Below are 18,640 nucleotides of genomic sequence, written 5' to 3'. Positions count from 1 at the left end.
AAAGTCTGTGTTTACCTCTCATGTACTCCGGAATGGCCTGATCCAACCCCAACCTACCCGCATCGTTTGGTGTTATACTCAATGGCAGCCATTATATAAGGACTTCGGTGAACAGCTGCCTCAGCTGACCTTTGTCAAAGGAATTCCCTACGATATCTTGGACGAGGATAACTTTGATGCTCGTCAACAGAACGTGTTGGTCCTAGATGATTTCCTGGCCGAAGCAAAGCACGACAAGCGTATTTCGCGGCTGTTTACTCAAACCTCACATCACAAGAATGTATTGATCTTTCTCTTGATACAAAATCTGTTTCCGAGAGGTAAGGAATCGAGAGACATTGCTTTTAACGCGCATTATGTCACCCTGTTTCATTCCCCCATAGATAAACAGCAAATCAAACTCTTCGCTCGTAGAATTTTCACCGAACATATGGATCACTTTATGGCTATGTATGAAAAGGTTGCTGAAACACCCTATGGACAACTCACCATCGATCTAAAACCTACCACCAAAGATAAGGATCGACTGCATGTTAACCTCATAAATGAGGAAAACAGGAGAACAACAGCACAGTCTGAACCTGATCTGCGTAGGGAGAAGTTGACTACAACAGAATCTCTGGATAGTCCTCTGACACAAGAAGAGAGATTGTCCCAACATCAGCTCACTCCAATTGAAACCGATTCAGACACGAGTAGTGCGACATCATTGACTATGGCCACGGCTTGCGCAGATTGCGGGGTGCTGATAGATAACATGCACGATCTACAGCGACATATCAAACACTGGTGTCCGGCCAATAGCCTTCAACCTAAGAGAAAGCGTGCCAGACTCGAGAGTGATGACGATGACAGTGACTTTGACGACCTAGCCTCTTCCCAGAAAGGCAGTGGTCTTGCCGTCAAACCTCCACGTGGGAAGTCAACATTCACTAATATGGAAGCCGAGGAGTGGCAAAATGTAGGCTTACAACGCATCTGGAAACAGGTGTACGATACGTTTCATGACAAGATGAAACTGCAGAAAAAACAGTACGAGCGACAGGGACGAACGCAAGAATGGATTGAGAGAAGATTGAAACTGAGGTGGGAGGATCTAGTGCGTAGTACTCTCAACTATGCGATGGAATATACCACGTACTTTAAAGAGGCACCTCTGTTTCAAAACATGCTATACAACCTGGGAGACATGAATCCTTCCACGGAACAATCCGTTCTCAAAAATAAAATCAAACTCCTCCTAAAACCCAAGATGAAAGAGATCCTGCCTTTGATGGATATGCCGGAAATAGAAAGTGAGACTGAATCTGATAGCGTTGCAGAGGATAACGACGGTGATGACGAGGAGGAGGATGATGATCGTGAGCAGAACGATTAGGCATAAATACCCATCACTACTATATCAGTCTAACAGTCAGAAGAGAATGCCGAGTCAACGCCACGCGTCTAGTTTGATTCATATTTTGAAAACACCTCGTAAACTGAGGCGTTTGAACGATAAGAAACGCCGAATTTTCCTCTACGTGAGAGGAATGGTGAAACTGGGACCTCCTGGACGGAAATCGTTAAGCAATGGATAAAGCACAGACTATAGACAACCATTCAACCTTAAAACAGCGTAGAAAAGGAAACATTCAACAGTGCGAAATGTGTTTCAAAACATGGACTCGCTATTTAAACAATAGGGCCTTCGAGCAGCAGCAGCATGTGTATATGAGTGACTAAACAATGTTCCAGAGTGAATACTATTGTCCATTCGTATCACGGCTTTGTATGGAACCGATTGACTCGAATCAATAAATGATACGAATGAATTGTTTGTTTGTTTTTTCTCATTTTTTTGGCATATTAGTATATAGTCTTCGTCATACTACACCCGTGAAGGTCCCGGGTTATAGAATGGACCTTCAGTAACCCATGCTTATCGGCGACTGACGGGGATCGGTTGGTCAGTCTCGCCGACTCGGATGACACGTGCCATCGGTTCCTAGTTGCACAGATCGCTGCTCATGCTGTTGATCACTGGATTGTCTGGTCCAAGCTCGTTTATTGACAGACCACCGTCCTAGAGCTGGAATAATGCCGAGTGTGGCGTAAAACTAAATTCACTCACTCACTGATACCAATACATCTAAAAAGTAATGTCGTCATCATTTAAATGGTGCGTTTAAACGCGTATTTTACCCTTACAAGGACGAGTGCATTCCACACACCCTTCCTGTTATCCAATGTGTCACTGTTTACAGTTCGGGCGAACATAACCCTATAAACATGTGTACGGGCGAGTTCATTCATCAGAAATCTGTCATTTACGATGTGTTTATAAATATGAACTGCTAACCACGCTCATAGTCATGTTGCGTGTCGTGGTTATAACCGTAATTGATCTATTGAGGTGTCATACATTCGTGTTCGGATATAGGTACAACATCTACACGCACATACTTTCCTACATCATTCAAATGTATTAAATACCGGATACGTTTAATAGACACCATTGAAAGAAAGGTTTAATGAGGGGAATACCCATATATATATCCTCTCTGAAATAACTCCCTTTTAAAATAACAAATGTACAACATATGTTCCCTAACGTATCATAAATACGGGACACTGGTCACACAATTTATGAATGGGAAGCTTCAGGCGAGGCTGGTATGTTAACATTAATTGTAAGGCCGGGGTAGTGTATGTTGACATTGTTATGGGCGGCCGGTCGCTATCCATTAGCTCGTTCTTGCGCGCTAAACGTAAACTGCTAGCTTGCTGATTGCGTAGTCTTATCTATTTTTTCTATATATTTTTTTTCCATACAGGTTGTCCAACGTTCATGGTGTACAACGTGTAGACCGTATAAGATGGATTTGATCCAGCTAGACGTACATTTTTTTTTCCCTACCTACATTACCCGGCGTATATCGTGTTCAACACACACCCTGCATTCATCAAACCAGCTCGCACGCTCTCGCGAGCGCGGTCAATTTGAAACGACTACGTGAGTTGTACACTAATTGTAATTTCTTCTAACGCCTAAAATAAAAGAAACCATTACGACCGATAAACAATTTGAAACGACGTGGTCACGTGAGTTATCAAGCGCGCTCGATTCAAACTGGGCTGCTTGTCTATTCAGGGCAGCACGCCATACGCATAGCTCTATTGAATACCCTTTACTTTTTTTTTGTTTACTTACGAATTCTTTTCTGTCTTATAAACACACCTTTCATTCCCCGCTCTTTCCCGACGCGCTGTTGATGCATGAGTCATCCTATCCGATCACGTGACTTGGATCAGCCAATCACCTTCCCTATTTTTCACTCAACCTCCCTCAACCAAAACCAGCTCCTGCCTGGTGACTCTATACTACTGAAGTGAGTGTCGGCTGACCCTCCTTTCGTAGTCCGTTAACCGTCAGATGTCACCGCTTGCTATGTGGTATCAGTCGAATGGCAGTTTGGTTAATGAGCGATTACCCTCCGATGTCACAACGGATAGCAATCGGACGGTGCTAAATATCATGTTAACCAGATGAGCTTCAGATGACTGTTAATTACCGGACACTCATCTGATTGCCGTCACACGTCCGATAGTTGCACATCACGAGTCTGACACACATCGGACTGACTCGACATTCATCCGACACTGACTCGATTTACGAACGGAAATGGCGTCCGATGGCGAACTAAGCTCTGAGCCTAGTCCCTTCATCGGACGATTTCGCCTCATCGGATCACGCCCGACACGTCGGACACTGACCTGATTGTCGACAAACACAAATCGGATTCATCGGAGTGTGATACGATACTCTTCGGTGGGTTATCTGAAGTAAAAGACTTTGCTTCCGATGAGTGACCGATGAGCCGAAATTCTCTGTGGAATGGGGGTATAAGCGATTATGAAATCGATTACTCATAAATCGACAGCGCCACAACTGTATGTGCAGAGTTAAGACCATGTCGGTCCAGACACATCTGACCATGGTTCGAATGCCTAATTCCACTCGACTACGATCAATGCTTTTGTCAACACCACACCATGAAAGTATTAACACCTACGGCCTGCGTCATTTACTGTTTGTCTCCCAAATCTAGCTAAAACACAGTGGCAAGACTGATATACGAGTAGTAAAGGTTATGCCCAGATCACTCAATCACTCGAGACACTTGTATTGATTCCTGACGGTGTTGTGCCAGGTGGAACCGCGAAGACGCGATCCAGTACATGCTCAACTACACATCCTTCTCCCGGGGGGACATAACGAAAGAGGTCGACCGATACATCACGGGGCCAGGACAGGCATGCGCATACAAGATTGGCGAAATCAAAATAAAAGAGTTACGGAAGAGAGCACAGGATGCATTGGGTAAGGTTGGTTGGTTGGTTTGTTGTTTTACGCCGCACTCAGCAATATTCCAGCTATATGACTGCGGTCTGTAAATACTCGGGTCTGGACTAGACAATCCAGTGATTGATATCATGAGCATTGATCCACGCCATTGGGATCGATAACATGCTTCACCCAAGTCACGTTCGTCGCCAGGATTCATTGAGTAAGGACATAACAAGGGGTAACCCGCACCTTCTACACAGGATGCATTGAGTGAGGACATAACAAGGGGTGACCTGCACCTTCTACACAGGATGCATTGGGTAAGGACATAACAAGGGGTGGGCTGCACCTTCTTCACAGGATGCATTAAGTAAGGACATAACAAGGGGTGGGCTGCACCTTCTACACAGGATGCATTAGGTAAGGACATAACAAGGGGGACCTGCACCTTCTACACAGGATGCATTAGGTAAGGACATAACCAGGGGTGACCTGCACTTTCTACACAGGATGCATTAAGTAAGGACATAACAAGGGGGGACCTGCACCTTCTACACAGGATGCATTGAGTAAGGACATAACAAGGGGTGACCTGCACCTTCTACACAGGATGCATTGGGTAAGGACTTAACAAGGGGGAACCTGCACCTTCTACACAGGATGCATTAGGTAAGGACATAACAAGGGGGACCTGCACCTTCTACACAGGATGCATTAGGTAAGGACATAACAAGGGGGAACCTGCACCTTCTACACAGGATGCATTAGGTAAGGACATAACAAGGGGGAACCTGCACCTTCTACACAGGATGCATTGAGTAAGGACATAACAAGGGGTAACCTGCACCTTCTACACAGGATGCATTGAGTAAGGACATAACAAGGGGTGACCTGCACCTTCTACACAGGATGCATTAGGTAAGGACATAACAAGGGATGGGCTGCACCTTCTACACAGGATGCATTAAGTAAGGACATAACAAGGGATGGGCTGCACCTTCTACACAGGATGCATTAGGTAAGGACATAACAAGGGGGACCTGCACCTTCTACACAGGATGCATTAGGTAAGGACATAACAAGGGGTGACCTGCACCTTCTACACAGGATGCATTATGTAAGGACATAACAAGGGGGAACCTGCACCTTCTACACAGGATGCATTAGGTAAGGACATAACAAGGGGAACCTGCACCTTCTACACAGGATGCATTAGGTAAGGACATAACAAGGGGGAACCTGCACCTTCTACACAGGATGCATTAGGTAAGGACATAACAAGGGGGAACCTGCACCTTCTACACAGGATGCATTAGGTAAGGACATAACAAGGGGGAACCTGCACCTTCTACACAGGATGCATTAGGTAAGGGCATAACAAGGGGGAACCTGCACCTTCTACACAGGATGCATTAGGTAAGGACATAACAAGGGGGAACCTGCACCTTCTACACAGGATGCATTAGGTAAGGACATAACAAGGGGGAACCTGCACCTTCTACACAGGATGCATTGAGTAAGGACATAACAAGGGGTAACCTGCACCTTCTACACATGATGCATTAGGTAAGGGCATAACAAGGGGGAACCTGCACCTTCTACACAGGATGCATTAGGTAAGGACATAACACATTCTACACATGATGCATTAGGTAAGGACATAACAAGGGGGAACCTGCACCTTCTACACAGGATGCATTAGGTAAGGGCATAACAAGGGGGACCTGCACCTTCTACACATGATGCATTAGGTAAGGACATAACAAGGGGTGACCTGCACCTTCTACACAGGATGCATTAGGTAAAGACATAACAAGGGGGGACCTGCACCTTCTACACAGGATGCATTAGGTAAGGACATAACAAGGGGGAACCTGCACCTTCTACACAGGATGCATTAGGTAAGGACATAACAAGGGGGACCTGCACCTTCTACACAGGATGCATTAGGTAAGGACATAACAAGGGGGAACCTGCACCTTCTACACAGGATGCATTAGGTAAGGGGATAACAAGGGGGACCTGCACCTTCTACACATGATGCATTAGGTAAGGACATAACAAGGGGTGACCTGCACCTTCTACACAGGATGCATTAGGTAAAGACATAACAAGGGGGGACCTGCACCTTCTACACAGGATGCATTAGGTAAGGGCATAATAAGGGGAACCTGCACCTTCTACACAGGATGCATTAGGTAAGGGGATAACAAGGGGGACCTGCACCTTCTACACATGATGCATTAGGTAAGGACATAACAAGGGTGACCTGCACCTTCTACACAGGATGCATTGAGTAAGGACATAACAAGGGGGAACCTGCACCTTCGACACAGGATGCATTAGGTAAGGACATAACAAGGGGGACCTGCACCTTCTACACAGGATGCATTAGGTAATGACACAACAAGAGACAACTTGTGCCTTGTACACAGGATGCATTAGGTAAGGAAATAACAATATGCACCTTCTAAACAGGATCTATTTGGTAAGCATTCAACAAGGTGTCTGTAAGGCTGTGTTGTTATTACACCATGTGAGTGATCGACAAGGTGTGTTGTGGTGTTGTTATGACACTATATAAGAGCATTCAACAAGGTGTCTGTGAGGCAGTGTTGTTAATACACCGTATAAGAGCATTCGACAAGGTGTCTGTAAGGTGGTATTGTTAATACGCCGTATAAGAGCGTTCGACAAGGTGTCTGTAAGGTGGTATTGTTATTACGCCGTATAAAGAGCGTTCGACAAGGTGTCTGTAAGGCGGTATTGTTAATGCGCCGTATAAAGAGCGTTCGACAAGGTGTCTGTAAGGCGGTATTGTTAATGCGCCGTATAAGAGCGTTCGACAAGGTGTCTGTAAGGTGGTATTGTTATTACACCGTATAAGAGCGTTCAACAAGGTGTCTGTAAGGTGGTATTGTTATTACATCCTATAAGAGCGTTCGACAAGGTGTCTGTAAGGCGGTATTGTTATTACACCGTATAAGAGCGTTCGACAAGGTGTCTGTAAGGCGGTATTGTTATTTAACCGTGTGGGTGTTCGACAAGGTGTCTGTAAGGCGGTATTGTTATTTAACCGTGTGGGTGTTCGGGAATGTGTCTGTGAGAAAGTGTTGTTGTTATACAAAAGTACAGAATCACCATCCATTTTGTGGTTTGTCTAGAATACTAGCGTAATTAGACCAGACAGATATATTGCGTGTTAAATTGAGAGCCAAAGCAGTAGTTCGAATCAGCAGATGAATGCTATGAATGTATAATACGTCCTGGTGCACAGATCAAAATGTATTATTCACCCAAGTCACGGTCCACGTGATGGACTCTGATATGTGTCAGGCTTTCGGGGGAAGAACTATATGACGTCGTGACATAATGACAGAGATGATATCATTGATGCCATACAATAGTGCTGTTTTATTATTTTGGTTCGTTCTTGTTTCCTCCTGTGCTCTCTTTGGGAATCATACTAATTTATCAGCGCCAGTTACATGTTAGGTTACGTAGGTAACATTTATGTAAAACCGTGATTGTTCATGACCTTGGCACTATTTCCATAGAATTATCTACCTTTGAAAACGAACAGGAAAGCACCTATGGCAGACATCTGACAAAACTCCAACCATATACACATACTGATTCCAGGTGAGCTGTTTGATATCCGGGAATTCCACTCCGTGGTGCTGGAGAACGGCCCCATGCCTCTCACCATCCTGGAGGAGATCGTGGACGACTGGATCCTGCACTACAGGCCCTCCACCGTGGAGGAGACGTGCACAGACGCCGCACACACACAGCACGTCTCTGTTCTTATGTCTCTGTGTCTCATCACACTGAGTCTATCTTAGTGGCTGAGCGACTGGCTTCCCCGGCTGACAAGTGCTCACAATACGATTACCCTGTCTCCATCTTACTCTGTTACTGTGAGGGTGACGGTCTGGTTTGTCCGCCCGTCACATAAAAAGACAATCTCGCCGTCTCAGACTGGGAAAAAACTACATAGTACTGACATCCTGCCAAGAGCTCATAACATGAGTCATGCCCCTTTGGAATAATTGCATCTCATCACTGGTGATATATGACGATATTATATTACTGCAATAAATACCATTTGTTGCTTGGGATACAAATACTTAAATGTTTGGAAACCACGCAGTCCATGGCTCCAGGTGCATGCCTCCCCCCTACTGGTAGACCTATGCACGACTGCCGGAACTCTTCACGGCCACGCCTTATCAATACAATCAGCGACGTCAGTTTGTGTACAGCCACATGTTCCTGGACTCATTCTTGTGTCTCTATATTTATGCAAACCCACGTGATGGCATTGTCAGAATCATCAGGCCACCATTGAAGAAACAAACAAGCGACATTATCAACCTTCTTCTTCTATGCTTAAGGTTTTATAAAGTTGTCAAAGTTCCACACTCAGCGGGCGATCTTACGACAAGGCAGTTCGGGCGTCAGAGAGTTATGGCGTGTGTTTGTGCAGTAAGTGCATAAAGATCGGTGGGTAGTCCAACTTTGTGTGTAAGTTATACCAAAGTGGCTGTCAGATATAATTAATCCCACAACGAGTTGTTTCAAAACGTATCTAACGAGTGAAAGCGACTGAGATACGCGTGGAAACAACGAGTTGTGAGATAAATGGTATCTGACAGACACGAGTGCAAGTAATCTGTACTTAACCTAATATCGCACCTCTATAGCATCTATAATGCATTTTGTCTCTTCTCATGACCGCAGTGGCGCATTACTACATAACACAACGGTCATGACGTGTGACGTCATCCGACTTACTGCTTACTACGCATAAATAATGTGACCCTACACAAAAAAGTTTACGCCATATCTGTGGATTATCAAGGCGATGATGATAATGCAAACTAGATATTATCAAAGAACCCACTGAATGCCGTGATGGACCCGCGAAGATCCGGGGTAGAACAGGTCTTGGGCAACCCATTCTTGCTGGCTGTAAAAAGCGACTATACTTGTCGTAAGGGGCGACTAACGGGATCGGGTGGTCAGGCTCGCTGACTTGGTTTGAAGTATGTCATCTTATCCCAATTGCGTGGATTGATGCTCATGATGCCAATCACTGGATTGTCTGGTCCAGATTGGATTATTTACAGACCGCCGTCATATAGCTGGAATATTGCTGAGTGCGGTGTTAAACAACAAACCAACCAACTAAATTTTTTCACCGCAAAGATATTACCAAATATTTACAACAATATGACATGACTACCGGTGACCGACGTTTACAAAATGGAGTGTTCACAAACAACAGTACGCGGGATTTCCAAGAGGAGGATTTTCGTTGATTGAGGGATCGTATATGGATAAATGTGTTATGTAAGTAAAAAGAAACATTCTGACAATCTGCGTACTGTTATTTGCTTTATGTTTTCCAATGTAACCAAGTGAGTGATTGAGTGAGTGAGTGAGTTGGGTTTAACGCCGCTTTTAACAGTATTCCAGTCATATCACGGCGTGTCAGCTTAATGTGGGAGGAAAGCCCGAAGTGATGCAGGTCTCAGACGTTTACCACTTCGGTGAAACCCACGAGCACGGGTATGGTGCTGACAAACCTAGAAACATAATCGTGCCTAAGGGACGCAACTCTGCACAGCGAATCGCGGTCAGTCAAGGCATCATTAAGGACGGAAACTTTTACGATTTCCGTTGAATTTACCTGATCATTGTAATGCAAATATTTTTAATTCCATAATCCTTGCCTCGATACTCTTCCCATTAATAATCTCAAACACGCGAGCCAATGTATGCAACAATTAGACGAATGGATAGTTAAAATAGGAGAAAATGCTACACAGTGTAAAAATCTGAATTTTGCTTTGTGTACATTTCAACAAGTACAGTTTTCCGAACACAGTGATCGTTTCAACACCTAATATATTTCGCTTGATTTCATCTGGATAAATTGTATTGGTGTTAAAGACCATTTGTCATTTGATTCTAAAATGTGTGAGGAATTCAGGGATGTATGCATCGCAGCTGAGTTTGAAATATACGTGATCACGTGATAGGCGTCTCATAATTGGCACCCGAAACGTGATTTTGTAAACACTATCCAATATGGCGGAACATACACTTCGGCGTTTGTGTTTGTGTATTTTCCAAAACATTCTAACCGATTCTAGGTGACGTTTCAAAATTATCATTAGTGATTAGATGAAAAACAGATACCCAGATACAGATACAGAATGTGCTATTTTTTAATTCAATTCTTCGAGTAAATATCCTTTATTTAGATTTCTAAACACAGAGTAAATAACGCCATGAATGGTAATTTAGAAGTGTGTAAAAGGATTGCGAGATTTACGATGTGCGGAATTTTCATCGGTCACGTTCAATAATTTTGCTTTGCCTTAACTGACAGTGGATGATATCACAGAAAAGGGAGTTTCCCGCCGAATTCAAAACTGTGAAGTGTATTAGTGTGCGTAGTGTATTGAATTTATTCGACTTCGAAGTGAGGGTTGAAGAGGAGGAACATGTATGTCGATGTGGCATCAAGGAGCTTTACCCTTTCAACACAGACGTAGGTGAACATTCGACTGAAGCACGAGCAACTTATCAATGACTTACGATCAGGAAAGTAGTCCGTCATAATCTGACCTCAGAACATCACCATGGAGTACCCAATCACGGATCTAGAATTCGATCTCACACATATGTTTGATACCAGTTCTCTCAAATGGGTTTCTCAGCCACAGGCGTGTTAGAAATGCCAGTGTCAGCATATTGTTCTGGTTACCCCATGGGTATGAATAAAGATCAATTAATTTCAAGCTTAAAACATTCAATTTCTTCGTCATTATCGAAACTGAGTGAGTGAGTGAGTGAGTGAGTATGGTTTTACGACGTTTTTAGCAATATTCCAGGAATATCACGGCGGGGGACACCAGAAATGGGCTTCACACATTGTACCCATGTCGGGAATCGAACCCGGGTCTTCGGCGTGACGACATTATCGAAATTGAAAACTGTTGCTTTATTGTTGAAAGCTTTCAAAAGTCTGGTGAAGAATGTTTCATGTTGTTGACATAGAGTTGTGTGAGACTTTGTTAACGTTGTTTGATATGCTTATCCAGTTGTGTGAGACTTTCTTAACGTTGTTTGATATGCTTATCCAGTTGTGTGAGACTTTCTTTACGTTGTTTGATATGCTTATCCAGTTGTGTGAGAGTTTCTTAACGTTGTTTGATATGCTTATCCAGTTGTGTGAGAGTTTCTTAACGTTGTTTGATATGCTTATCCAGTTGTGTGAGACTTTCTGTACGTTGTTTGATATGCTTATCCAGTTGTGTGAGACTTTCTTTACGTTGTTTGATATGCTTATCCAGTTTTGTGGGACTTTCTTTACGTTGTTTGATATGCTTATCCAGTTGTGTGAGACTTTCTTTACGTTGTTTGATATGCTTATCCAGTTTTGTGGGACTTTCTTTACGTTGTTTGATATGCTTATCCAGTTGTGTGAGACTTTCTTTGCGTTGTTTGATATGCTTATCCAGTTGTGTGAGAGTTTCTTTACGTTGTTTGATATGCTTATCCAGTTGTGTGAGAGTTTCTTTACGTTGTTTGATATGCTTATCCGGACAATGCCTGTAACTTTTTTTAATCCATTACCAGCTTCAAATGTTTTCATTTTGCTTTTTGAAAGTTTTTTCTATATGTATCGCCAAAACATATCTTGCTTTTGAGTGAATATTACCTGTCCTCCATCTCAGTTTACTTACTCATGATTATCTTGCCTTACCCAGGACGTTACACTTGCAGAGTCAACCATCGCGAGGGGAAAGCGATCGTCAAACCATTTACTGTGTGGACGAGGTCAGGTGGACCTTCCAGTGATGATTGTGTTGGGCTATTCGTGTGTTTATCTGTCCTATATCTATATTTTCTCTGAATAAATCTGATTATTACTTATAAGTATACATGTTATACCAGAACATCGTACTGATGACTGAATAACAAGACACAGCTTAACACTTATGCGTTTATTCTCACCGCCAAAAGAAACACGAAACATTAAAACATATTGAGAAGTATGTACGGTAAAATAGATGTCTCCAGTGTGTACCACGATATGCTGCTCGTGATTTCTAAACTTTACACGCTGATCCTGCATCTCACACAGATCATATTGTTGGGGTAAAAACACCTCAGCCTCCATCTGCATGAAAACAAATCTCACCCCCAATAATGCGTCTCGATCACAATATGCCCATCCTCATCCATACAGAGCGTTTCGTGTGCAAAGCCATGTTGTTTGACATGGAGATATGAGCAGGTAGTAAGCATGTAACACTTATTAAGAAAAATCATTTCAAATGTTCCATTTCAAGAGGCCATGTCATGCAAGTCACTGTGTTGTATCCTTGGACAATGTTATTGACTCCACTTGTCCCGCTGTGATATGACTGGATCAGTTGTATGTGAAATCCTCATTAAGCATCATTTACCCTTACGTGGAAAACAAATATAACACAGACATGTATGCATGCATGCCCCAACTCGACGACGTGCTCTAATGTATCGGCTAATGGACATTGTGCTGGCCAAGGCAAGATGTTGTATGGATCCTATGTTATCTTGTTGAGACAGTGTCCGGGCATTATGTTACAAGAACGGTGAGACAGCAAGGTAGAGAGACTGGTCAATGTAACGCTATCCATTGATCACGTGATCTGTCTTGACTTGGCTACAGATGCCGCACTGGCTGTCCACTGATGTTCTTAGTCCGTCATCTGTGGTTTAGAGGGACACGTCAAGGAAAAGAAGGTGTTGATTGGTGAACTGGATTCTCTGGTGCTGGGCGTTGAGATGTTTAAGGAGCTCTGTGGGGTCGTTCAGGTGGGCTATTGTGGTGAATGTGTCGTCTCACTTTCCGGTTAGAAAAGACGTTGAAATGGTGCTCTGGAGAGGGCTGATTCTTCGAAGGATGTCATGAAGATTTCAGTGATGAGTGGAGATAGAGGGGAGCCCATAGGTAGTCCGTGGATTTGTTTGTAGATCTTGTTTTTGAAATGAAAATATGATGTGTCAAAGCAGCTAGAGGCTAGGTTGGTGATGCTGTCTATTGTGAGTTTGGTGTCAAGTACTTCTTGTAGTGGGATGTTGGTGAAGAGGTCGATTACGTCATAGCTGACCATACGAGGTTAGGTTCTTTTAGCCATCTCGTCCACTGTACGTAAGGTACATGTTTCACAGGCTCGGTCTGATGTAGCTACACAACAGTTCTACTACATTGATACATGAGGTGAACGTGCACTTCATCACTCATTACATAATGATACTAGGATAGTTGCATAACGATACTAGGGCAGCTGCATAACGCTACTAGGACAGTTGCATAACGATAATAGGACAGTTGCATAACGATAATAGGACAGTTGCATAATGATACTGAGGCAGTTGCATAACGATAATAGGACAGTTGCATATCGATACTGAGGCAGTTGCATAACGATACTAGGACAGTTGCAAAGCGGTAATAGGACAGTTGCTTAACGATACTGAGGCAGTTGCATAACGATACTAGGACAGTTGCATAACGTTAATAGGACAGTTGCATATCGATACTGGGGCAGTTGCATAACGATAATAGGACAGTTGCATAACGATACTAGGACAGTTGCATAACGTTAATAGGACAGTTGCATATCGATACTGGGGCAGTTGCATAACGATAATAGGACAGTTGCATAACGATACTAGGACAGTTGCATAACGATAATAGGACAGTTGCATATCGATACTGGGGCAGTTGCATAACGATAATAGGACAGTTGCATAACGATACTGAGGCAGTTGCATAACGATAATAGGACAGTAGCATAACGATACTGAGGCAGTTGCATAACGATACTGAGGCAGTTGCATAACGATAATAGGACAGTTGCATATCGAAACTGAGGCAGTTGCATAACGATACTGAGGCAGTTGCATAACGATACTAGGACAGTTGCATAACGATACTAGGACAGTTGCATAACGATACTGAGGCAGTTGTATAACGATACTAGGACAGTTGCATAGCGGTAATAGGACAGTTGCTTAACGATACTGAGGCAGTTGTATAACGATACTAGGACAGTTGCATAACGATACTGAGGCAGTTGCATAACGATACTAGGACAGTTGCATAGCGATAATAGGACAGTTGCATAATGATACTGAGGCAGTTGCATAACGATACTAGGACAGTTGCATAGCGATAATAGGACAGTTGCATAACGATACTGAGGCAGTTGCATAACTATGCTGGGGCAGTTGCATAACGCTAATAGGACAGTTGCATAACGATACTGAGGCAGTTGCATAACGATAATAGGACAGTTGCATATCGATACTGGGGCAGTTGCATAACGATAATAGGACAGTTGCATAACGATACTGAGGCAGTTGCATAACGATAATAGGACAGTAGCATAACGATACTGAGGCAGTTGCATAACGATAATAGGACAGTTGCACAACGTTAATAGGACAGTTGCATAATGATACTGAGGCAGTTGCATAACGATAATAGGACAGTTGCATATCGATACTGAGGCAGTTGCATAACGATACTGAGGCAGTTGCATAACGATACTAGGACAGTTGCATAACGATACTAGGACAGTTGCATAACGATACTGAGGCAGTTGCATAACGATACTAGGACAGTTGCATAGCGGTAATAGGACAGTTGCTTAACGATACTGAGGCAGTTGCATAACTATGCTGGGGCAGTTGCATAACGATAATAGGACAGTTGCATAACGATACTGAGGCAGTTGCATAACGATACTGGGACAGTTGCATAGCGATAAAAGGACAGTTGCATAATGATACTGAGGCAGTTGCATAACGATACTAGGACAGTTGCATAGCGATAATAGGACAGTTGCATAACGATACTGAGGTAGTTGCATAACTATGCTGGGGCAGTTGCATAACGCTAATAGGACAGTTGCATAACGATACTGAGGCAGTTGCATAACGATAATAGGACAGTTCCATAACGATACTGAGGCATTTGCATAACGATAATAGGACAGTTGCATAACGATACTGAGGCAGTTGCATAACGATACTATGATAGTTGCATAACGATACTAGGGCAGCTGCATAACGATACTAAGATAGTTACATAACGATACTAAGATAGTTGCATAACGATACTGAGGCAGTTACATAACGATAATAGGACAGTTGCGCGACGTTACTTAGGGAGTTGCAGAACGATACTAGGATAGTTGCACAACAATACCGAGGCAGTTGCATATCAATACAGGGGTAGTTGCATGACGATACTAGGACAATAGCATAACGATTCTAGGATAGTTGTATAACGATACTAGGGCAGTACATAACGATACTAGGACAGTTGTATAACGACACTAGGAAAGTACATAACGATACTAGGACAGTTGTATAACGATACTAGGACAGTTATATAACGATACTAGGACAGTTGTATAACGATACTAGGACAGTACATAACGATACTAGGACAGTTATATAACGATACTAGGGCAGTTATATAACGATACTAGGACAGTACATAACGATACTAGGACATATATTTGACGATACTAGGACAGTACATAACGATACTAAGACAGTTGTATAACGATACTAGGACAGTACATAACGATGCTAGGGCAGTTATATAACGATACTAGGACAGTACATAACGATACTAGGACAGTTGCATCACGATACTAGGACTGTTATATAACGATACTAGGACAGTACATAATGATACTAGGACAGTTGCATCACGATACTAGGACAGTACATAACGATACTAGGACAGTTATATAACGATACTAGGACAGTACATAACGATACTAGGACAGTTGCATCACGATACTAGGACTGTTATATAACGATACTAGGACAGTACATAACGATACTAGGACAGTACATAACAATACTAGGACAGTTGTATAACGATACTAGGACAGTACATAACGATACTAGGATAGTTGTATAACGATACTAGGACAGTACATAACGTACGAGGACAGTACATAACGATACTAGGACAGTACATAACGATACTAGGACAGTTGTATAACGATACTAGGACAGTACATAACAATACTAGGACAGTTGTATAACGATACTAGGACAGTACATAACGATACGAGGACAGAACATAACGATACTAGGACAGTACATAACGATACTAGGCCAGTTGTATAACGATACTAGGACAGTACATAACGATACTAGGCCAGTTATATAACGATACTAGGACAGTACATAACGATACTAGGACAGTTATATAACGATACTAGGACAGTACATAACGATACTAGGACAGTTGCATCACGATACTAGGACTGTTATATAACGATACTAGGACAGTACATAACGATACTAGGACAGTACATAACAATACTAGGACAGTTGTATAACGATACTAGGACAGTACATAACGATACTAGGATAGTTGTATAACGATACTAGGACAGAACATAACGTACGAGGACAGTACATAACGATACTAGGACAGTACATAACGATACTAGGACAGTTGTATAACGATACTAGGACAGTACATAACGATACTAGGACAGTTGTATAACGATACTAGGACAGTACATAACGATACGAGGACAGAACATAACGATACTAGGACAGTACATAACGATACTAGGCCAGTTGTATAACGATACTAGGACAGTACATAACGATACTAGGACAGTTGTATAACGATACTAGGACAGTACATAACGATACGAGGACAGTACATAACGATACTAGGACAGTACATAACGATACTAGGACAGTACATAACGATACTAGGACAGTACATAACGATACGAGGACAGAATATTACGATACTAGGACAGTACATAACGATACTAGGGCAGTACATAACGATACTAGGGCAGTACATAACGATACTAGGGCAGTACATAACGATACTAGGGCAGTACATAACGATACTAGGACAGTACATAACGATACTAGGGGAGTACATAACGATACTAGGGCAGTACATAACGATACTAGGACAGTAGATAACGATACTGGGGCAGTACATAACGATACTAGGGCAGTACATAACGATACTAGGGCAGTACATAACGATACTAGGACAGTACATAACGATACTAGGACAGTAGATAACGATACTAGGGCAGTACATAACGATACTAGGGCAGTACATAACGATACTAGGACAGTAGATAACGATACTAGGGCAGTACATAACGATACTAGGGCAGTACATAACGATACTAGGACAGTACATAACGATACTAGGGCAGTACATAACGATACTAGGGCAGTACATAACGATACTAGGGCAGTACATAACGATACTGGGGCAGTACATAACGATACTAGGACAGTAGATAACGATACTAGGGCAGTACATAACGATACTAGGACAGTACATAACGATACTAGGGCAGTACTTAACGATACTAGGACAGTTGTATAACGATACTAGGACAGTAGATAACGATACTAGGACAGTACATAACGATACTAGGACAGTACATAACGATACTAGGACAGTGGATAACGATACTAGGACAGTACATAACGATACTAGGGCAGTACATAACGATACTAGGACAGTACATAACGACACTAGGGCAGTACATAACGATACTAGGGCAGTACATAACGATACTAGGGCAGTACATAACGATACTAGGAGAGTACATAACGATACGAGGACAGAATATTACGATACTAGGACAGTACATAACGATACTAGGGCAGTACATAACGATACTAGGGCAGTACATAACGATACTAGGGCAGTACATAACGATACTAGGACAGTACATAACGATACTGGGGCAGTACATAACGATACTAGGGCAGTACATAACGATACTAGGGCAGTACATAACGATACTAGGGCAGTACATAACGATACTAGGACAGTACATAACGATACTAGGACAGTACATAACGATACTAGGAGAGTACATAACGATACTGGGGCAGTACATAACGATACTAGGGCAGTACATAACGATACTAGGGCAGTACATAACGATACTAGGGCAGTACATAACGATACTAGGACAGTACATAACGATACTAGGGCAGTACATAACGATACTGGGGCAGTACATAACGATACTAGGACAGTACATAACGATACTGGGGCAGTACATAACGATACTAGGGCAGTACATAACGATACTAGGGCAGTACATAACGATACTAGGGCAGTACATAACGATACTAGGACAGTACATAACGACACTAGGGCAGTACATAACGATACTAGGGCAGTACATAACGATACTAGGAATGTTGCATAGC

General features: G+C 42.7%; 1 protein-coding gene across 2 annotated transcripts in view; it reads left to right on the top strand.

Annotated features, from left to right (window-relative positions):
- Positions 1-9,369, top strand: part of LOC124125992 — a 65,030-nt gene extending 55,661 nt beyond the window's left edge. For both annotated transcript variants that reach the window (XM_048390885.1, XM_048390884.1), the window contains 2 exons: positions 4,194-4,363; positions 7,973-9,369. In XM_048390885.1, the coding sequence (XP_048246842.1) occupies positions 4,194-4,363; positions 7,973-8,175 (373 nt within the window). In that variant the 3' untranslated portion in view covers positions 8,176-9,369. The remainder of the gene's footprint in view (positions 1-4,193; positions 4,364-7,972) is intronic.
- The last annotated feature ends 9,271 nt before the right edge of the window (positions 9,370-18,640 follow it).

This window comes from Haliotis rufescens, unplaced genomic scaffold (genome assembly GCF_023055435.1).
Source record: "Haliotis rufescens isolate VD_foot unplaced genomic scaffold, xgHalRufe1.0.p SCAF_9, whole genome shotgun sequence".
In the NCBI taxonomy this organism is placed as follows: Eukaryota; Metazoa; Mollusca; class Gastropoda; order Lepetellida; family Haliotidae; genus Haliotis; species Haliotis rufescens.
This window is presented reverse-complemented; position numbering and strand designations above follow the sequence as displayed.